We start from the raw sequence: 24,612 nt of genomic DNA, 5'->3' as shown, positions 1-24,612 counted from the left end.
GCTGTTTTTAAGGGATTCATTAAAGGAGAATGCATTAGACATGCAAAAAATACTACTGACTCTACAATATTACATGCAACACTTATATGACTTCAGGACGCACTTATCAAAGCGAGGTTACTCTATCTCAGAAATTGATCGTACCATCAAAGAAACGATCAACACAAACCGATCAAAAGCACTAAAGAACAGCTATTACGTAACCCTACAGTCTTGGTTACTAAATTTAACCCTTGCATTAAAGGACTGAAAAAACGAATTCTGAAATATTGGAATATCAATCTTAGAAATCCAGAATGCAAAACTTTATTTAATTCTCAACCAATCATCACTTACAGCAAACACAAGAACATAGGCGACGAGATAATCAGGACTCACTTAAAATAAACATCGTATTATGTGTCTGTGACTCCTGATGAAGCTACTTAGCCGAAACACTCTACAACTACTTGCATAATACAAATTAATCTGCGCTTTGCAAAAACATATCTACTACCCGGTATAAATTTATGTGGTTTAGAGTGTAGGGTCCTAATAATTAAATCTCATACAAGTCTGGTTGATTGATGTCGCTAATTTTCACATTTTAAAGTAACAGTATTTCAATTATTTAATGCTTTACGTTACACTAACAAAAATTTGAACTATCAGAAATAAAAAGTGAATTTCAAACTTTCTGAACAAATTGTAAGACAGAAAAATCATCAAGTTTGTTAAGAAGAATCATAAATAAACAAACAATACATAAATTAATACTTACATGATTGTTGAATTGGTAAAATTCCACAAAAAAATGGCCAACAAGCTTCTACTTTTCAAAGTTCTTTGTCTCGATCTAACAGGCGGGAAAATGCTGTGATCGAAGCAGCGATGGAGGGTCTTTGTCTTTAATTTGACCATCCTAATTCCTGTATCAAATATCACGCTTTTCTCCACAAACTGACCAGTCTCCCACTGTTTATCTCATTGCCTAATTGCATTCTGCTGAAAGTGTTCTCTTATCTTTAACTTGATGCCCAGATTATTGACACACACAGACGAGGGTACAGGATAAAAATCAACATATTATATTTATATTTTTTTTAATTTACTTTACTTTACATTTTGCATTCAGATTGTTTGGTTGAGAAATATAATTAACATGCTTTTTCATTTGTGAAGAAAACACACACCATAATTTTCTAAATGTATTAAATTTAATTATCAATAAGAATTGTTTCTTATCATTCAAATGTCAAATAATTATTTGACAAGTTAATATGTTAGTCCATAGCCAGTATTAATTTAAAAATCTCTTAGAGAAGTGATTGCAAACACACGTTTTGCATGTTTCCTTCCAGTCATTATCAATATATCTTATGATTTTTGTTGGGCCAACATTGGGCCTGTATAGAACTCACATTTGAATAGTCTTAAAGATTTTACGTTGGGCCAACATTAGGCTAACGTAGAATACCCTAGGAATTTTGACTGATTTTATATTGGTTGATATATACATATATACATAACGGAATTAGTTGATGTTGGACCAACGTTGGGCCAACGTAAGAATCCCTTGGTTGTGGTACTCTTTTCAATTAGGCCTAGGGTAAAACAAACAATGGGCCAGCATTGGGCCAACGTAACGCTCCCAACTCATGCATATCGTCCTTTCGTTTGGGCAAACGTTGCACCAACGTACTCACACTAACTAAAAGAAAACTTAAACAGACAGTCAAGCTTACATTGAGCCAACGTTGGGCCAACATACTGTTACCAGATTAAATTATCAGTTGCATTACAAACGTTAGGCCAACAATGGGCCAACTTTGAACCCCCAACGTCCTTAAAATATGTTGGTTAATCTATGTTGGGCCAACATTGGACCTATTTAAATTTCCCAACAGTATTCCAACTGGTATTGTGTTGGTTGATCTACGTTGGGCCAACGTAAACCCAACGTAGAAAACCCAACTTCATTCTGACTAGGTTTTAAATTAATTATTTCATGTTGGGCCAACATTGGGCCAACGTAGAATTCTTGATGTCATTTTTACCTTCGGTTAACATCGGTTTACCTATGTTTGGCCAACATTGTATCATTGTTATACACCAAACTCAATATTATAAAATTTCTAACTCAATAAGTCTAACGTTGGGCCATTAATGGCCCAACGTTGTACACCCAACGCCAACCATCTGCCTACAACCCAACCACTTGCCAACGTTGGCCCAACATAGTCATGCTATCTGGGATAGGTCCGTGTTTGTCTGTGGCGCCCTCTAATGAAAAGATAACCGGAGCAGGTACCTTATTGCAGTGTGTACCGGCCTAAAAACATCAATTCGTAGTATGCAGTTCTTGATCACTATTGGATATGGAAAACACATAACTACGGAAGCCCGATAGTGCAAACCAAAAATAAATATAAACAAAAACGAAATTATTACATAAAGAAAACGAAATTATTAAATAAAGAAAAACGAAATTATTAAATAAAGAAAACGAAATTATTGAATAAAAAGCAAACGAAATTATTAAATAAAGAAAACGAAATTATTAAATAAAGAAAACGAAATTATTAAATAAAAAACTGAAACTAAAATACGGAATTTATAGATGTGCATGGTCTAATTTAATAATTTCGTTTTCTTTATTTAATAACTTCGTTTTCTTTATTTAATAATTTCGTTTGTCTTTTATTTAATAATTTCGTTTTCTTTATTTAATAATTTCGTTTTATTTATTTAATAATTTCGTTTTTTATTTAATAATTTTGTTTTCTTTATATAATAATTTCGTTTTTTGTTTCTTATTTTTTTTGGTTTGCACTATTGGGCTTCCGTACATAACTCTTTAAAAACAGATTTTATAAATCATTTACCGAATGAAAATATTTAGATCTATTTCTTGCATGCTTAAATTGACAATATTGTAAATGCATGGACACTGGAAGTTAATGTAAATAAATAGTATGTGCATGTATAAAATCATGGTGCACAAGCATCTGAGCACCTCGTATCACTATATAATTTATATTTCTTTTTAAAAAGATCAATATACACTGTAATTCAAAAAAGGAACCTGTGGTCAATATCAATTTTAAAAAAGAAACCTGTGGGCACAGCTCCCCCCTCCTCCCACCCCCCCCCCCAGGTCAGGTCATTTCTCTCTAAAACTTTGTCTCTCCTAGGTTATTTCTCTCTTCTACCATTTCACGGTAGGTCATTTCGCCCCATTTTTAATCTGGTCTAATAAAATTATTACAACTCCATTCTTGTGTTATTAACTCTCCTACCTAGGTCATTTCACCCCATTTTTAATCTGGTCTAATAAAATCATTTACAACACCATTCTTGTGTTATTAACTCTTATCTGGTCAAATAAATTAATTTAATCAATTTATGACTCTTATAAAACTGAACGAGAGGAAGTCTGCTGGTATCTTATTTACGGGAAAAAATGATTAATTTTTTAATAAAAACAATACATTGATACCGTTGCCCAGCCCTTGCAACGTGGAGGCCTCCTCCTTAAGGGCCATAATTTTGAAAGAAAAATTTAAAGCCAAAGTTAATAAATGTATTAAAATCATCAATCTTTACCTTAGCCGATAATGAAATTAAAATTTGTCTTTGAACAGAATGTTATATAAATCAAACTCGAAACCAAAGAAAAAATAATACCTGTAATAATGTTACATTTATCGATTGATTTCATAATAGCGAAACATGTAAGTGCGAATAAAAAATAAAACAGTTTCGAATTATATTCTGTCACTCTAAATCTTACGACAAAAAGGAGGAAAATAGATCTCACATAAAATAAAAATAATTGTTAGAAAAAAAGATACTAGTATTTTAAGAAACCAAAAATGTAAATATTTACAAGGTTTTTAAGTAATTGTACATTCTTTACACTAAAAAAAGATAGGAACGCGAAGAAAACAAAAACGTAAAAAAAAAAAAAATTGCTACTTATATGAGAAAAAACCTGAAATGCAATACTTACATATTTACAACGTATACAATATGTACAAAGTATACCCAAATCTCATGAAACACAATTAATTTAACAACGAAAAAAACAGATTATCTGTAGAAAAAAAAACCCAACAACAACAACAACAAAAACGGATTATCAGATTTCGAAGAGGAATTTACTCAGTGTGGCCATAGACACCTCCACAAATTAATAATTAATATTTTATTTTGTTGCAAGATTTTAAAAATATACCATAAAAATGATTCTTGTATCTCTATAAGAAAAATTATATGAATACCCCCCCCCCCCCATCTCCCCTTTGAATCTAATGTATAATGTATAATCTGCTGTGTATACCACCATAATTTTTTATCCAACCACTCATTAAATAATGCTATTCTAGATATTTTTCCTATAAAAATCGACTTTTGAGCATCCATCTGGTAATAACATTTTGAGGTAGTTCAACATATTAAGTTTACGATTTTCGGATCAAATAATATGGATTGTAATAAATCCTAAATAACTAAGGCAAATCAATTTATGTACTTTCGAGATAACACAAAAAAGCTCAACAGATAAAATGTCTTTTATGAATTGATGCAGTCATATTGCCGAATTTTTCTTCGAATTAATTTAACATATTTCTAAATTGTTATATTTTGAGTACAAACAAAAATATTTTCACAATCATACAATTATGAAATACTTGAGACAGTTTTTTGAAAGGGTAAAGACACATCATTGTTATGTTAGCTAGATCTTTACACTGTTTACATGTACTTACGTCAATTTTATTATTAAGGAGTCATTCACGAGAAGTCAATTATGCACGTACGCAAGAGAAAATATTAATGCAGAAAAAATGTTTGAAACAATCAGGACTTTTTAAAATTAAAACTACATATATGCACATTGATTTTCTGTTTTGAGAATAAACATGTTCAAAAAGGGATACACAAAGTGCTGCATTTCATTTCCGGAATTTTGCATTGCGTTTCCTACATTTTTTGTTTGCATTTCCGACATTTTTTTTATTTTCATTTCTGACATTTATTTCTTTACATTTTTTTTTTTTTTTGAATATTTGGAGGGTACTTTTACGAAAATTTAATGTTAACGAAGTATGTGGAAATAGGATATAAATATTACATTTATTTCAAGCCATATTTTTTGAATAAAAATAATGCAATACACTGAAGAGCGTGCATATATATATATATATATATATATATATATATATATATATATATATATATATATATATATATATATATATATATATATATATATATATATATATAAAGCTTTCGATTTTGCTTCAGTTAATTAATAGCATGAAGAACTTACGAATTGCTGCACATTTAAAAAAAAGTATTGAATAAAATATTTTCCTTTTCAAACTAAATTCTTGAAAAACAAGTTATTAATGACATCCATATGCAATATGTAAAAACAATAATCGGTACATTTTTAAAAACTCAATTCAAATTATGAAATATTTTAAAAGATATAGATTTACAAACATATGTATACACAAATGTCCACATGCAAACGTGTCCCTGAATAAAGTAAATAAATTCAGATGCATGTACATACAATATGTTTTAACAAAACAAATGATAGAGGTACTATGAAATCACTTACTTTACTTATTTTAATTGATGTTTAATTTTTGTTGTTTTCAGGTTACACCTATATTAGGAGACCCACGAGATTATTTTCCCCCACGCAATGTTAAAACTGCAATCAGGACAACTCTCGTTCTCCAATCACGAAATCAAACCTCATTTTTTCCTCTCCCAAACCACAAAAATAGACACCACGTAATATAAGCAAGTGATTTTACCGTATGTTCACAAGTTTCTGAATTAATATTGTTAACGTTTCCTTGTCTATTTCATAATGAGTTTGATATTCTGAGGGAAAAAAATATTGTTGTATATACATGTAATTTTTCTTAAAAGTTTGCTGAAGGTCCTACATAGTCTTCAAAGATAGATTTTCGTATGTCCATTGAGTCTTAACGTCCAGTTGTTGATATTCATTTTTATTCTCAAAGCCAGCTAATTCCTCGTAAAATAATTTATCACTCCTTGTGTGTGCATCAGTATGTACTTCATCTGTTTGTTCTCTTTGGTGTACAAAAGGTCGTTTTATTTCCCTCTGGAATAAGCTGAGGTTCCTTCCTCTACAAACACAACATACATAGATAATAGATGTTTCCTGATACAGATCCATACATTCATATATTGGTGGCCCAAAAAACTACAATGATCTCGTTGCTATTTTTTTCACATAAATCAAAAGCTGTAAAATTATATGAAAATAATATTTTGTATCACTTAAATACAAGATATAAAAGCTAATCACATTTTTGTATTGTTTAAAGATTGCTTAAATCTTCACTACATTAATGACTTTGCTGGTAAGATATTTGTTATTTAATAGTAAGTAAATTAATTCCACATCCATGCATATTACCTTATGAGCTTTATGATTACAACCAATACCAATACAACAATAATAGTAAGGACTGCTGCGATTGAAATCTTCACTGCTAAAGCTCCTGTGGACGTTGTGTCTGACTCTTTTACTTGAGGATATATCCCCTCTTCTAAATAAATATAATAAAATTAAGTACAAGTATTCATTATCCTATTGCTAAATAAATGCATGTATAAAATAGAACATTTAAGATATAATTTATAACAGGAAAAAGATTATTAAACAAAGGATATAAGTGAAAAATATTTGAGTGTCTCAAAACTTTTCATTAAGATCACCCTAGATAAACCGGCAGATTTTGTTCTGGTTTATAGGCCGTCAATAAAATTTCCTGTCATGTCTATCATTATTCGTGAATAGAAAGGTGTTTAATAGATGTTATATATATATATATATATATATATATATATATATATATATATATATATATATATATATATATATATATATATATATATATATCTTCTTCTTAAAATAAACATTTTTTCCCTTTTATTAGACTACGTAAATACTATTAAGATTAAGACATGAAATATGATCCTCGAGTGTCCATAGGGTCAATAAAGTTAAAATCATGCATTCACATGCATGCAAATGAATGTTTTCTTTCGTGGATCTTGATGAAGAGATTTATTAAGAATTTTTCCACTATATATTTCCATATCAAATTTTATCCTCAAGTGTGTCTCACCCTTTCCCCGGGAACATGATTTGTTCACTTTGAAATCTCAATAGCCTTACTCACATATAAGTTTTACTTTTTGGTCCTTACCCACATCTGTTCCGTGTTAACTTTTAAATTAGTAATGGCTCACTTGAGCTTACAACTCAATTAATCTATAAATTGTTAAACTCATGATCCCTAGATTAAAGGTTCAGGGGTCAAAATGGACATAAACATGTATTTGTCATCAATTGAAAATAATTTACATCTTTGGGAATCTTCTTTTCTCTGCGACATTGAAGAGGAGAACTTAACGGTGTTATTACAATTACTAACACTTAGCCCACTATCTAACATTATCATCAAGGTGCCTGTGGGGATAGGGGAAAGGGTTAGCTTGGTAATTTCTCAAATAAATATTACACATTTGAATACTCTCTCTAAAATGCAACCCCAGCAAGAAAAACGTTTTCATGAATATAAATAAAACTTAACCGTCTATCAAAACTAAAAAAAAATTACTGTCATATAATAAGAGGTTCTAAATTATGCTCATATTACGAAATAAACTCGTTTATTAGTCACTAATTGACATGAAATATGAACTTCATGTACACGTTCCTGTGTTGCTTTGTAAAGTCGTTCTGTCAAAGGTTTACATGTAAAAACATCGTTAACATTTTTTGTATGAAACACATGCTGTGTTATTCTTTATCCTCAGTTGTTTGTAAAGGATGGAATCTCTAGCGATATATATGTACTTCTGTAATAGTCTTAGATTTAGTCAAGATAATTTCCCCTAACCTTTAATGCAAGATCCACGTATATGGTGACATGTGCGGTTGCAATTTGTTGGACAAAGATTAGAGCAGTCATCCCCATAATACCCTTCTTGACATGCTGAAAAATTAAAACAATATCAATTCAAATTTTAAAGTTATATATATATATATATATATATAAACTGGAGTTTCAACCTTCCTCAAAAGTAACACTTTCTCCTCGGATTTTTGCAAAGCGTTTTCGATACAGCACTGTGAATAAGCCAGTTTAAACCCATTTCTGATAAAGAACCAGTCTGTGAATCTCTTCTTTTAACAAGGTTTGTTCGCCAATGACCACACTTATAAAACCCAAGATTTTCATTATATCTTGCAATCAAAATTTTTAATAAAAATCCGCATTTCTACTTTAAATGCGTTTTGAAGATATATCCAATATTGTATCAATGTCAAACGCACTTCAAAAAAATATTCCGAATAATAATAAAAAAAAATCCTTAAACACCTGACCACTGTCCATAGTTCCTGCTAAGCCAAACGACTGCCATTTAATGAATGAATGAAACAAAAGAGTTCACTCACTGGTTTTACTGTCTAAAGAAAAAAAAATCTCTTTTCTTTTGTCTACTTATTAGATGGTTTCAGGTAGAAAACTATTGATGCCTGAGCTCCTATTCTGTAATTATCGGACTCCTCCAGGTAATTTTTGGACATTTAAATAGCAATGTTTTAAGAAGACATATGCCGAATACTGTTCTATATGTAAAATTATCAGACTGTTTGAGGCCCGTTAGGGCCGCAAACAGTCTAATAAGTAATGGATATATGCCGAATACTGTTCTATATGTAAAATTATCAGACTGTTTGAGGCCCGTTAGGGCCGAAAACAGTCTGATAATCTATACTACTATATTAAAATAATAGACTCGAATTTTTGGCCTTTAATATCGATTAATCGGAAGAGTACCGTCTTTTATTTGATATATTTTAAACATCATTGGTACTTGAAGATTACCAATTTGTTTTTATTTTTTCTCAATTAAGCTTCGCTAATTAATAATCAACGGAAATTCCTCAAAAAATTCCGGAAATCATCTGGATTTTTTGGATTTTACAATCTTGCGCGTGCGCATTACATTCACGCTAAATCACGGTGTTCAAATCAATCTCCCTTGCAGAGTTGTCGTTCGTTTTTCTCTTATACACGAATGTATGAGCCGTTGGTCGAGAGTGTGTTCAAATCAGAGAAGACAAAAGTATATATACTAAGTAGATATATATTTGTTACTGTATAATTTCTCTAATAAGAAATCATTAATGTATATGAACAGAATATATAGCAAATTTCCAATGAAAATTTACACGTATTTGTCATAGGCGTCGGAACCGGGAGGGGGGGGGGCTACCTTTTTTCGTTGGTTAAGCCCCCCCCCCACTGTCAAATAGCCACCCCACTTTCAATTTACTTCTGACGTCTATATGTTTGTATTATCGTAATCGTTTCTGAGTTTATATCCATACAAATGTGATACTGTGGCCACGTGGGTAATCATTCGCCATCTCGGAGACACATTTATTATATGTTATTTATATCTCTGGCCATCTCAACGGAGGCAAAAAGCTCATGATCGTAGGAGCAACATTAATGTAACTACCCGATTTATTTTATCCCTCCTTTCTTTTATGCTTTTTTGAGGGGAACTGAAAGGGGGGGGGGTCAACTCCAGTTAGAATCACATCTTAGTGAAGTAGGCATTCTTTTTCCGCCAAAAATTACAATAACTACTATATAAAATTATAGACTCGAATTTTTGGCCTTTAATACCGATAAATCGGAAGAATATTGTCTTTTGTTTTATGTATTTTAAACATCATTGGTACTTGAAGATTACCAATTTGTTTTATTTTTTCTCAATTAAGCTTCTATTTTTATTACTTTTTCTATGTACTAATTCAAGGATATTACCTTAATTTTTATCAAAACAGACAGTCTTTTACAGATTATATACCTGTCTATTACCTGTGTATATATAAAGTATATTTATTAGCAGTGCTTAACTCTTTTATTGTTGAGGTCATATTTTGAAAAAGTTGAGACCTGCAGTCTCACCTTTACACCTTTACTTTAATCACTGATTGTGTAAAAATACCAGCTTAGCACAATTCTTCATTTTCATTACTTTGCTTGATATGTATCAGCAGTGTGCTCAACTCTTTGCTGTTGTCATATTTTCAATGAACATCGATCCATAATTTCTTTTATTAAATTTGTTTGGAAAGGTGAAATTTATGTAAGCTCCGCCTGATTCGAACTCAAGACTTGATTTATAGCTAACTGGTGGTCAAACCCATTCTGCACTACGCCGTTACGCAACAATTTTAAAAAACAAAAACAAAAACAAAACAAAACAAACACAAAAAAAAAACAGAATTATATTAACATTCATTGTTTATTTCAAAAATACCTTACAATATGAATGTGTCGATGTATCTATTTTGTAAATGTCCGATATGCACATGGATGCATTAATAACAATGTCAACCTGTGCACGCACGGGTCAAAATCTAGTTTTACATATAGAATTGTATGAGGCATATATCTTACTTAAAACATTGCCATTTAAATGTCCAAAAGTTACCTGGAGGAGTCTGATAATTACACAATAGGAGTTCAGGCATCAATAGTTTTCTACCTGAAACCATTAATAAGAAGACAAAAGAAAAGAGAAAGTTTTTTTCTTTAGATAGTAAAATCAGTGAGTGAACTCTTTTGTTTCATTCATTCAATGGCAGTCGTTTGGCTTAGCAGGAACTATGGACAGTGGTCAGGTGATGAAGGATTTCTTTATGATTCGAAATATTTTTTTTATTAAGTGCGTTTGACATTGATACAGATAGAGTGTTGGATGATATCTCCAAAATGCATTTAAAGTAAAAATGCGGATTTTTATCTAAAATTTTGATTGGATGATATAATGAAAATCTTGGGTTTTAAAAGTGTGGTCATTGGCGAACAAACCTCGTTAAATGAAGAGATTCGCAGACTGTTTCTTAATCAGAAATGGATTTAAATTGGCTTATTCACAGTGATGTATCGAAAATGCTTTGCAAAAAACTGAATGGAAAGTGTTACTTTTGAGGAAGGTTAAAACTCCAGTTTCTTCTTGGGTTTGCTATTCTTAACAACTTAATTTCCTCGCGTGCCCTTTCCCTGAATTTTTTCTCCCTCACTTTTTTTTCTGGTTTCTGAACAAATTAAACCTTCATCTCACTCTAGTTATTGTTTTTTAACTACTGTCCGATTTTGTTATCACTGTCGTCCGATAATATATTATTGGACTGCTAATCATTATTATCGGACGGATACAGGTAAATTTTTAGACTGCAAGAACAAAGGCATGACGTCACAGCAATGTTTTAATTTTTACATATAGAACAGCATTCGGCATATATCCATTACATATATATATTTCACTTATTTATCTATTTTGCTTTATATTTATCAATGTTTCAAACAAAGATTTCTTAAAATTGACATGCAATTAATTACATGGGGGAAAAATCAATTAAATGTTCTCACAATTGAAACACCTAATTCCAGTGTAACCTTTTAAGCATCCATCTATACAGGTTCCATTTACATGGTGACATTTTCCCCTGTTACAGTTAGTACTACAACTTTCATAGCAGTGTTGTCCGAAGAATCCACTAGGGCAAACTATTAGAGTAAAAAATGAATGAACATTATGTTAGTTGTCTGTTTGCTTTACGTTGATTTATGAATTTCGTACTCTCTTAGGGACGACACCAATTGCGTGTGGGAAGCTGCAAATCGGCACATATAGCCATAAATCATTGAGGGATATTTTTTGTGCCAGCATCTACTGCGACAAGGGACCTCAGTTAAACGGTTTCATCCGAACCAAATATAATACGAGCTCTATATAGTCATGTTAACGGGACATTGAAAAATATATCAATATATTTAAGAATATTTACCCTTATTACAGATATTTCCAGAATATCCGGCATTACAACCAAATTCACAGAATCCATTTTCCATATTACAGAAGGTGCCATTCAAACAATGGCCACTGCAGTTATGAATGCATCCAGAACCATAGGTTCCATCTTTACATTCTGCAATTCGTTCATTCAAAAAAATATATTTTCTGTACTTTTGTGACAAATAGGAGTACATATGCATTACCAAGGTTCTACTGAATAGAGACGATTTCAATATTACTGATATAAGTGGTCAAAAAACATCTTTGCAATTTTTTGAATAAATTGTTGTTAATAATCTGCATTTTTTTTTTTTTAGTACAAAATGCATAAGAATTTAAATTTATAATTAGAATTATAATCCAGAAGTCATGTTGAAGAAATATATAAATGTACCAACGTATTGGTTTCAAGTATATGCAAATTCTTGTTTCACATTCTTAAAAGATATGCAGTAAACATTTTTAAATCTATTTTCATGACATTTGACAAATTAAAATAATTACTTATAAATTGTAGATTGTTTAGTAAAAAAGGAATAATTTTCACTGATATTTACTTTGAACACACTGCTTCCCAATCCATCCGGCTGCACATCCTCCATCACAATATCCGGTCACGTGGTTACATGTAGCGTTTCCTTTACAATGTCCTTTGCATTTACTTTTGCACCCTACACCATGCCATCCCCATGGACATTCTGTCATTTGAAATGGCATCTAACATATATTATCAGCATTACATATTTTTTAATGCAATGATGAACGTATTTGAAACTGCAATCTTTTTAACAATAAACTTTTTTTTAGTTGTTAGTTTTAGAATTTATATTGCAGCTGTTTCAGAAAAGAAATACATAACCCGCGTTAGCATGTTATGTAAATTTTTTTTTCTGCAATAGCTGCAACGTTTATTCCCATACTAAAAACAAAAAAGACAGTTTATTGTTTACATTTACATCTGAATAAATGACTAAATAAAGTAAAATTAAGTGCGTTAAATAACGTATTATTGATATGTGTGTCATTGTATATTTTATTGATGCAAGAGCCACTGCTAAAGAAATCTATACAGGTGGCTTGGTTAGCGGCGTTTACCGATGATTAACGACCGTGGTTTTCTGAAAAAATACATGTATTCAGTGGATGGAAATATTTCATACTATCATACCTTCTTCGCACATTAGTCCCAAGTATCCAGGCGCACATCCCACACATGTTCCGTCGACAATATTACACCATTTTTCTTGACAATTTTTTGGACAGGGTATACTACAATTACTTCCATAAAGTCCAGCTTTTGAACACCCTTATTATTATTACAGATAATTATTCATTAATATTTTGCAATGTATTTTTTCAGCACTTTGACAAACAAGTAAAAAAACATCTGTTCCTGTGATAAGAAAAACTTTGTGAACTTTTGTATGAAATGATAATTGTATTCTTAACATCATTTTAAGGTAGAAAAATTAACATTTCCCATTAAATAGCAGTAATGATTGTTATTGTCATTGATTATTTCTCTAATTTTTCCAGTTATCATTTTCTATTCCATTATCCCGACCTCTGATTATTAGCATTGAAGGTAAGAATTCAAAGTGCTAAAAACTGGAAAGTACTAAGAGAAAATTATCGATACTTGGTACATGTAGTTTAACTTTATACCTAGTTTAGGAATAAAGAGTTTTTAATCCTATAATCAAATGAAAAAAAATCATTATCATTCTTTTGACAGAAGCTTTTAATGTTAAGAGTAATAGTCATGATATTTTAACCTTGTTTTCCTCGTGTTATTCAAATTTCACATAGGAAATTGAAAAGTAACACAGCAGAAAATCAAGATAAAAGAGAGAAGAATGTAAACTTTCCAAGTGGAGAAATTCTTATTTTTTGGACTTTTCTAGAACTAACGCCATATACAACTGTACTATAATGTGTTTAGATTGTTTTGTTGGTCGGACGACATGAAGCAAGATGTTATATAATTAAAGGTCGCTTTTTCAATCACATTTGATGATGATGTTGCTTCTCATAAAATATTGAAACACATTATCATAATGCAAAATTTATTAACCAAGCAATCGGATGCTTTGAAAAAGAACGAGCATAGAGAGAACCTTATGGGGTAATTGCAGAATAGAATAATATATTGTTCAAAATGAGTTGTTTGAAACATTTAGATATAAAATGAAACAAATTTTGAAAACCTTGTACTTTTACTTCACATAACTCAGTAAATGTGTGCAGACTTGAGTATCCTTTGGGGTAAGTAACTCCATCCAGTCTTTCATTGTAATAGATGACGTAACGACCATATCCAAAACATGTTATATTAAACGCCAAGGGAGGTAATGGAAGTGTGTTCTTGTAACAAAGTCTACCGTCATCTTTATAAGGGGTGTTGGATATATAAAGGGAAAATCCAGCAAAACGACCTCTTTGCCTCATCTCTGAAATATGTATGTGATATCAAATCATTGTACAACAAATGAATGTTTTGTTTGATTATTTCTGATTTTACAAGTTTTTTTTTTTCTTTTTTCCTGCAGAATTGTTTTGGAAAATTTATCAGACTGAAAAGAAAATGTCATTCAAATGTATCAAAAATTACAAAATTATATTTACGCCATTGGAGAGACAAATAAGCAATAATTCCCTTTTACTCAGGACCACTTGTAGACATCGTTCAAGAATGAGGTTTAATTCCTTCAATCCTTCTGATTTGTTACTCACATCCTTGTCATTACTAACGAAATCAAGTAGTCACAAATGACAAACATTGACATTTGTGACTTGTTATAAATTTGTAACAAGCACTGTAGGAATGCTTCCGCAATGTCTGTGTGAACAGCTGTGCGAAATTGTGAGCCTCTTTTGGTATAAAGTACATGTATTAGGGTATAAGGGAAATTGTGTTTTTATAATTAAAAAATATACGAGAATGACGATAGGCAACAAGTACAAAAATGATATACTTTGCTCAAAGCATGGTGGACAACATAATTATACTAATCTACCTGCAAGGTAGATTTTAAAGATGCAAAATAGCATTCCGATATAAGTGTTTGTAAAAAAAAGTAAAACATGTATAAAATGTACAAAGTATAACAAAATACACATAGCGACACAGAAAAAAAAATCAAAACAAATCTTGAAATAATACAACAATATCAAACCATATTATATTCACTATAATCACCCTTATCTTTGTAGTCTTTAAATTCTACACTGATGCAGTAAATGCTGTGAGTTTCGCCAAGATCTAAGATCCACCACACTGTTTTTTCTTGAGAAGTTGGACCAATGTCGATTGCCTTCATGCATGTGTGTCTATCTCCATCAACTGCTTTGTCTGCACCACAGGGAGGATAACATAATGAGGTCATGGACTGTGTAGCAGTTTTACCTTTTGATAATTCATCTGTGAAAAATGAAAACTTGAATATGAAAAGAATGCAATTATGAATGACGGACGCCTTGTCAGATGTACATGTAAGGATAAAGACAATTTAATGATGGGAAGAAGAACAAATTTTAAAAAGCTACAATAAGCATAGCGAATATATCATGATTTCGGTATCAGCGAAATTTTCTGGATCCTTAGCAAGTTGCTAGCACTTCAAATTATGATTAAAAGTTAGGAAGAGAAATTAGGTGAATAATATTTTTTCCAAAGCACTGTATCCAACGGTATAATTTTATCCTTATGATGATACAAGTTAATAGTTGTCATTGTTGTCATTATGGTAGTCGTTATCGTCAGCCACATCAGCTTCTGGTGTCAACGCATTGCAAGTGTTTTGAGGAGTTATTGCTCTTATATTATAACATTTTGTGATAGATAAAACACTGTGTATTAAAACATATTTCGGGCATATTTGTCTCCATCAACAATACTAACAGGGAAGCAATATTGGTCCAGAAAAGCAAAGTTCTATGAAAATAATGTCTTGACATGCAGGCTATACAAATTCCATAGACATCTTTTTCGTCGACAAAAACTATCAAGTAACCATTAAAGGAACAATTTTCAAAGTGAATTTTATTCCAATGTTGATCAACTCGGATTCATAAGCCAGAATTGCTTAGTAGGCAATTTTGTAATTGGACTTTTATTATGATACGGCAAAAATGTGCAAAAACAGTTATAGAAAATATTTATATCAAGTATAAATAATTATTTACTGAATCTTTTTTTCAATGTATGCTTAATATAAGATCGGACAACTTTCATGGAAACACAAACATAACAAATCAATGTTCGTTATATTAACCTTTTTCATTATATTACACTTTTATCAATTAAACTTTCACTAGAATCTCAGGTATATTTATATCAAGTTATAAATCTAAAATCACATTAATGAAAACCTCTCAATTTTGTTTCTAGTAATAAAAAAAATCCCCATCTTTAATTATCACTGTATAACTATAAAAACAATTGGCTTGAAAGTTACAACCTGTGTATCTTATGTATACTTGTCGCTACCAACGCATATTATCTCTTAAGAATATTGTGCGTTAAGGTTTTTTTTTTCTTCTTTTCCAGCAGAGGTCTTTGGGCTACAAGATTCCGGTCCTTGTCTTTAAAGTCTTGTAGTTTTCCAGTGATGGTTCTCTTATTACCTGACCGGCGAAGTCCATTACGATGAATTCAAATGAAACTGACGTCAAGATTTAGATGATCACTAATGCGCTTGTGAACTTTTGCATTAAGATTCTCGTTTTCCTCTTCTGCCAGATTATGGATTAAAATGTTATATCCTATAGATCTTCCTATCAGGTCTACAATCTCATTTTCTTGTGTCACTTTCCTGTACAAATTTACAACGATTGATTTTAACAGTTGAAGTTCCTTCCGGAGAGCAATACTTTCCATTATTAGAGTTTCAATTTTAGACTGATTGTCTTCTTGCTGTTCAGGGATGTATCTTATTCTGTCATTTAGACAATCTTCATTCCATAAATCCATTCTGCATGTTATTGATTCATGCAGTGTATCGAAAGAGTCCATTTTTGCCGTTATAGCCAAAAAGAGGATAACGTCAGTTTTTCAAACATCATTTTCCCCAATTTATGTAGTAGTATTCATCTATCACCTACTTAAAGTGTTTATGATTCCCAGCTGATTAGGAATGCAAAAGTGTGTTTTGAATATGATCAATTTTCAAGCCAAGACAGACTTCTAGAAAATACTGGATTTTCCTCAATCTCGTTTCAATTCCTATTTTGCAGATTATAATTTTTGGTCCTTATGATGACGTTGCTTGCATATACAACCTATCGCTTTGTCGTAATTTGACTAACGTTTTTCATACAAACTCTTATGCCACCTTTTTATGCTATTTCAACTACTGATTACACATTTATCTGATCAAGGTTTATCAACGGATTTGATCAGTCCACAGGAGATGCTTATTACTCTTGCAGTGCAAAGGGATCCCATATCTGATGAATCGAAAGGTTTTTTTTCTGTTCGCGATTTGAATTATCAACAGGGTTTATGAGGTTGATTCCTATTCTTATCTTCATCTTTTGTCACAATGACATGATTGAATAAGTCTTCCAAGGATTTTTTTTATTTATGATGATACAATTGCAATATTATTGATTTCCTTAAAAATCTGCAGGGGTTATGGTTATGAAAGTGCAAAAAGTACAATGTAAAATACTTGAATTTTCCTAACAGCAACTGATTTCGCAGCTATGTTAAGGCTTCCCGAAGCTTTAAAATGCGCTCAAAACATAATATGTCATTGCGAGGTCGGTTTTAGTTTTAATTTATAAGTGTTGAACTTAAGTACTCCCAATTTATATAGAGGGTTTCCTCGGCTATATATTAACATATTTGCTATGATATCACATGGCTTTGTTGATCACGTGACGGTCATTTATAATTCTTTGAAGTGTTCCATATAAATCGCTTCGGCGCAGCTGATTAACACAATAATTATTAATATTTTGTTATATAAATAAACTCATCGTATCCTTGTGTATCCGAAATGTGCTTGGGAAAAGTCATAGTATTACTTAGATACAAAATATTTCCTGAGAAATTCAACTTACCTACAAATTTGAGGGTATTTTCCACACAATATCGTAATCTGTATTAAAACTAAGCCAACACATATTTTTCCCAAGCAAGATTCAGTTAGAGAACAACATCTTCTTACAGATTTCCACAAAAATTCTCAGATTAATCCTCATTAATCACCTGCGCCATACTCTTTTATACACAAAAAATAAATTCTACCTCCAACCACGGGTATAAAACAGAGTGCATTTCAAAAGTATATTTTTCATAAGCATTTTGAAAATGCTGAATTTTAATCAAAGGTAGGTAAGCGGTGTATTTTTAAATTATTCGGACATATAAGACTTAAAAAAACCTTTAACGACCCGTGAATTTTGCAATAGCTATCTAGCATTTTACATGCAGTTTGAAATAAAGTTTTAAGTTTATGACACTCTCCCCGTCATAACACCTCAAGTTTGCAGTGACTTGACGTTGTTTTCCGTTATGACGTAATATTATGGTAGTTCAGAGATGTACAGAGTGCACTGTGATATTCTACGGGAAGCCTTAACCTACCTGCGTTGTAGGTTTGTTTTGTTTTGTTTGTTTGTTGTTTAACGTCCCTCTCGAGAATTTTTCACTCATATGGAGACGCCACCACTTGCCGGTGGAGACCTGCAGATTTTGACCTATGCTCGGCACTCAGGACCATCGACCAGTAAGGGATCTTTTTCGTGCCAGGACCTACTGCAACACAGAACCTCGGTCTATGCGGTCTCATCCGAAGGACCGGTCTCCACGTTCCACAGTGGGATTCGAAGCCGCGACGTAAGGATCAACTCCTTACTCCGCGACTCTAGAGCAAACGCTCTAACCACTGCGCCACGCGGGCGACTCTGATTTGTAGGTAAATATGGATCTAAATTAGATTTTGACACCCGGAAAGATTAAAAGATTATTAGGAATAATTAAATAAATCGTTCTCGTGTTTGAAAAAAAGGAAGAATTTCGTTATGCTAACAAAGAAATGAAATATCCCGACATTTTTTTTATTTCAACAAATGCTCACGATAGATATCATTATATGTCCGAACATATATCATCTGTTTTTTTCTTGCCACAAGTTAAGCATTGATGCAGGCATTTGCTCAGTTAATACATGTAACAATGTCATTGTTCAGTATCGAACAAGGAAGGAATGATTTCAGCTAGATTTTAAATGTCTGATCTTGCAGTTGACATTGCTCAATATTAGGATTTTTAGATTAATACATGTATATCCAAACCAAGGAAGCTATAATAAATAATCTGAGGGTTTTGTTCAGTATTGTTCAAAAGAAAGTCATATGTATTTCAAAAGGTATTTTTTACTTGCCGTATGCAAACAAATGAAGTATTCCAGTGAAAAGTATTAGTATTCCATAACTAGTATCCATGTCACCTGTTGTTTTGAGTAAACTACAGGGGAAGTTTTTAAAATTCTGAATAAAAGTTAAGTATAAATATAGTCTTTATTTGCAGTATTACTGAAGGAGTTTTTTTTTACTTCCTCATATATGTACATGTATTTATTTAAAAACTTTTCCGTTTGCCCATTGTATGCGTACCTTTCTTCAGTGCTTGGATTTTAACAAAAAGAAGTATAATGTATACGGATATGAAATTCACAATTTTGGAAGAGGCAACCCTGCTCAGCATAACTATGTTCTTAGTTTATTTAATATCCAGGAGCAGAGAAGAAGATTTTCAAAGAATTAATGCATTTTCACTATATAATCAATAGAGACCCGCCCAAACACCTGAACCCCTGACCCAGGGGCCATAGAATTAACAATTTCTGAAAAGGCAGCCATGCTCATCATAACTATGTTTTTAGTTTATTTAATACCAAGGAGCAGAGAAGAAGATTTTCGAAGAATTAATGCTTTTTCACTATATAATCAATAGAGCCCCGCCCTAACACCAGAACCCCTGACCCTGGGGCCATGAAATTCACAATTTTGGAAGGGACACTCTTGCTTATCATAACTACATACTTAGCTACTTTATTTAATACCCAGGAGCAGAGAAAAAGATTTTCAATGAATTAATGCATTTTCACTATATATCAATAGAGCCCCGCTCTAACACCAGAACCCCTGACCCAGGGGCCATGAAATTCACAATTATGGAAGAGGTACTCTTGCTTAACATAACTATGTACTTCGTTCCGCGGGTACGTTAAGGCAGTACACAGATCATATTTCTGTGAATTTAGACTTTTTCCGTAAAATTTAACATTGATAAATCGGAAAAGCCAAAGATAAAACATTTACTATTATTATCCATTGTATAGACGTCATTGAGTCTGAGGCTAAAAGAAGCACCCCACTTCGACGTCATTAGGTGACGTCTATAAATAGAAAAAATACCTTAATGAAAAAGTGAAAAGTTCAACACTACCCCGGGGATAATTCATTTCTTTTTGTGAAAATGGTTATGTAAAAACATCACTGGACCATGAAAAGTGCTGCTAGAATCCTACTATCCAAACACAGAAAAAAATATTCCAAAGTTTCGCATGAAACCTTACCAAAATTTTTACATTTTATTCATACGATCAAGGAATTGTCATCAATTTATGTTAACCACACGATTCCAGCAGCACTTTCCAAGTACTATAGAATATAAGCTTTCGATACATACAAAAATTATGTTTCACAGTATGCGGCATAGTTTTGATCTTTTGCATCTTTGTTGTTATAGAGCGACAGGGGAAAGGCTGATCGGGATTTCAAAGCACTGCCTGTGTTCATTACAAGAAAACATGATAAGAATATATAAGCGTACCTGATTCATAATCTTTAATTCCTTATGAATCGCACATAATCAACATCCACGGTAGGCTATATGCTTTAAAACTCCCATTTCATACATTTGTTTACATGAATTCTCGTCAGGTTTCATTTTCACTCGGCGAGGATTTGATCAATAGTTATGACGTCATGGGTTTGGTATTTAACCCCCGTGATGAGTACTTAGCTATTTATACCACCCCAAAACGACAAGAATTAGTTTATATTATGTTTTGAATGATTCCATTCATTTCTTGAACCTGAAATTAAACTTTATGTATAGATTTTAAGAAATCATTATTTGTAAAGTCACGTCATACAGCTTACTACGACGTCATATTGTAAAGGCAAGTAGGATATCTCTGGGTGTAGCTTTAACATACCTGCGTACTTTATTTAATACCCAGGAGCAGAGAAAAAGATTTTCAATGAATTAATGCATTTTCACTATATAATCAATAGAGCCCCACTCTTACACCAGAACCCTTGACCCAAGGGCCATGCGTCGTCGCAAACCACGATCAAAATGTACGATCCTCTCCCATTCTGGCCGTGGTTGAATGAGGAGAAACTATTTCGTAGCTCATTAAAATATTGACCAATGCGAGTAAAGCATAATCGGATAATGAACTTTGACGCGACCTTTCAATACCTAATCGCAGTACACGAAACATTTCTTGTATACTGTTGATGTCAATAGTTGATTTCAATTGCGATGGAAACGAATATTGTCATTGGCTGAACATGACGTCACAATAAAGAGGCGTGAATATTCAAGATTACGACACTTTTTATGACCAAGCAGCCACGGGTAGGAGAGAGCTATATGCGGACTCCGGACCGTGGCTTGAGACGATGGGGGCCATGAAATTCACAATTTTGGAAGAGGCACTCTTGCTCTTCATAACTATGTACTTAGTTAGTTTATTTAATACCCAGGACCAGAGAAGAAGCTTTTCAAAAGAATAATGCACTTTCAGTATATTATTTATATATCCCCACCCTAGCACCAGAACCCCTGACAATGGGGCCATGAATTTCACAATTTTGGTAGAGAGCTCAATGCTTATTAAAATCGGGCTAACAGTTTGACTGCTTGTTGTGCAGGAGTAAAGAAGAATATGAAAAAGTTTGCATTAATTTTGGTGGTTTAAGCCCCACCCCTCAGGCCCCAGTGGGCAGGGACCAAGAAATTCACAATTGTTGTACCCCTTCACCTATAGATGCTATATGCCAAATTTGGTTGAAATTGGTAAAGCGGTTTCAGAAAAGAAGCTAAAAAATGTTCAAATGTTATCACACGACACACGACGCACGCCGACGGACGAAAACGGATAACAATAGGTCACCTGAATGACTCAGGAGACCTAAAAATGAAAGTTTGCTATACAACTTCATTAACCTACTTACTTAAAAATAGAGAAAAGCTAACATTTAATGTTTATTTTTTGTAAATGACTTTATATAATTTATACATAACGATAAATGGTTTATATATACTTATTTTAAAATATATACAAACGAGATGACGCCTGCTTTCATCGTCACCCCTCCTCATTTACATAGTAATATAACACTATCTTCATTCAAGTTATCTGACCGATATTCAAGAGCTCGCTCCCAGTAAGATTATCTAACCGATGCAGGCTACCGAGAAATATGTTGATGTTACAGTTATTTTCAAAAACCTCATTTAAAGTCAGTATCTTTTCGTAAATTCTATGGTCGATGTATTCATCTTAATAGCAAATGCAACCTGTCATTATATTGACTGTCGTATTTCTACACTTGTCACACCTCGGCCGATTCGTACCTCATCTAACCTCATCTTACCTCAGCTCTTTCATGTAAACCTCTATTGCACCGGAGCTACTTTATAGGCAATATCACTGCGCCTTATAATTACACGTGCACAGTGTGCTGAAATAGATGTGTTAACAAGCATGTGATTATGTAAAGATACTAGGTGCATGTTTCTTGGTAAGTGTTATTCTTTGTGTTACTTTACTGCTTTGTGGATTTTAATCGTGTGTCAGATGCTTGTTTATCATCGTTTTCAAAGCGTTAAGTTTTCCCTAAGCTGTAAACAGGTAGCCTTATCACAACTGTTAGGCGGAGACGCATGTCAAGTTTCCTCGTACAGCGAGGTTTGATGAAGGTGATGGAATCAACCGAGGTTTTCCGAATGATATTTCTAAACAATTGCTAAACTAAATTTGACTACGGATTATCCATCTACCTATCAAACAAAGGGTTCATGACGTATGTGACCGGTTGACAGCTAATGCTAACTCCCCCTAGGCAACAGATCCTTCCTCTGTAATCTCCGGGGATCTGTTCACAGATTTGTTTTGTTTGTAAATTTTCCTTTTTATTGGATAAATGCCATTTTTAAATTAATGTACTAGTATATGAAATAAAAAATTAATTCTTATCTTAGTCTCTGTATCCCTTTCTAAAACTTTATCTGAATGCATATTTTGTAAAGATTTATGAATCTAATTAAGGTTTTCTGATGATGCTTAAGATCAGACGAAAGAAAGTGGTAGAATATATGCCGTAGTGTTTTGACAGATTAATATATAAATGGGCCTCAAAAAAGTTATTTATCTCTTAAAATGGAATTTGAGCAGTGTGCTTTGATTACGTTCATTGCAGTATTCTCCAATATAACCACGGGTACAACCTACGTCATAGTGTCCAGTTTCTATATTACATTGACTATTATTCTTGCAATGGCCATTACAGTTGAAAGCACAGTCTGGACCATATTTTCCAACAACACATCCTTTAATGAAATTTCAGTGCAGACAATTTTAGGTAAATTTACTGCAATTATTTTATCTAAATATACATGTATTTAGATAAAATAATCAACCCTGACCAAACTGGTTTTATCTCCAACAGAATATTGGAGAACACATAAGATTGATATATGATATAATGCACTTTACAGAAGAAGAAGATATTCCAGGACTTTTATTACTGATCGATTTTGAGAAGCTTTTGACTCTCTTTCCTGGAACTTCATACAAAAAGCATTACATTTTTTCAATTTCAGCCCTTCCATCAGAAAATGGGTCACTCTTTTTTACACGGATATTAAAGCTACTGTTAATCAAGGTGGTTATTTTTCTGATGTAATTGATATTCAGAGGGAATGCAGACAAGGAGATCCTTTGTCTCCATATATTTTTTTGATCTGTGCAGAGATTCTAGCCATACAAATTAGGAATAGTAAAAAAATAAAAGGTATTAGCATTAGAAATGTAGAAAAAAGGATCTCTCAACTGGCAGATGATACTTCCCTTATTCTTGATGGAAGCGAGGAGTCTCTTTTAGAAACACTGAAAACTTTGAACACATTTTCAGATATGTCTGGATTATGCATTAACTTCTCAAAAACACACACTGTGTGGATTGGATCCAAAAAATACAGTGATGAGGTTTTAATCCCAAATTATCAACTTAATTGGGGAACTACTAGATTTACTTTATTAGGGATAAATTTTGATGTTGACCTAGATAAAATGTGTGAAATAAATTATCAACCAAAGCTAGTGCAAATCAAGTCTATTCTTAGTCAATGGGGAAAAAGGTTTTTAACTCCAATTGGAAAAATTACTGTTATAAAGACACTGGCTTTACCTATATTAAATCATTTATTTATGTCAATCCCAAATCCATCTAATTCTCATTGTAAAGAATTAGAAAAACTTTTTTTCTCATTCTTATGGAATAATTCAACTCATAGAGTTAAGAAAGATGTCATTGTTAAAAAATATGAAGATGGAGGACTGAAAATGATAAATTTAACTGCTTACATTGTTTCTTTGA

General features: G+C 32.2%; 1 protein-coding gene across 1 annotated transcript; it reads right to left on the bottom strand.

Moving 5' to 3' along the window:
• Positions 1-6,083: 6,083 nt before the first annotated feature.
• Positions 6,084-15,245, bottom strand: LOC133193202 (protein draper-like). The gene is made up of 7 exons (XM_061329170.1): positions 15,125-15,245; positions 14,133-14,375; positions 13,094-13,231; positions 12,483-12,623; positions 11,918-12,058; positions 6,478-6,581; positions 6,084-6,155 (listed from the first exon to the last, which is right to left on the bottom strand). Exons 1-7 carry the CDS (start codon positions 15,243-15,245, stop codon positions 6,084-6,086), a joined length of 960 nt encoding a protein of 319 aa, XP_061185154.1.
• Between the last annotated feature and the right edge of the window lie 9,367 nt (positions 15,246-24,612).

The sequence above is a fragment of the Saccostrea echinata genome, unplaced genomic scaffold (assembly GCF_033153115.1).
Source record: "Saccostrea echinata isolate AGI-Se365-2 ecotype Australia unplaced genomic scaffold, CSIRO_AGI_Sech_v1 ptg000027l, whole genome shotgun sequence".
Classification (NCBI taxonomy): domain Eukaryota; kingdom Metazoa; phylum Mollusca; class Bivalvia; order Ostreida; family Ostreidae; genus Saccostrea; species Saccostrea echinata.
The sequence above is the reverse complement of the archived record's forward strand: the minus strand, read 5'-3'. Positions and strand labels throughout refer to the sequence as shown.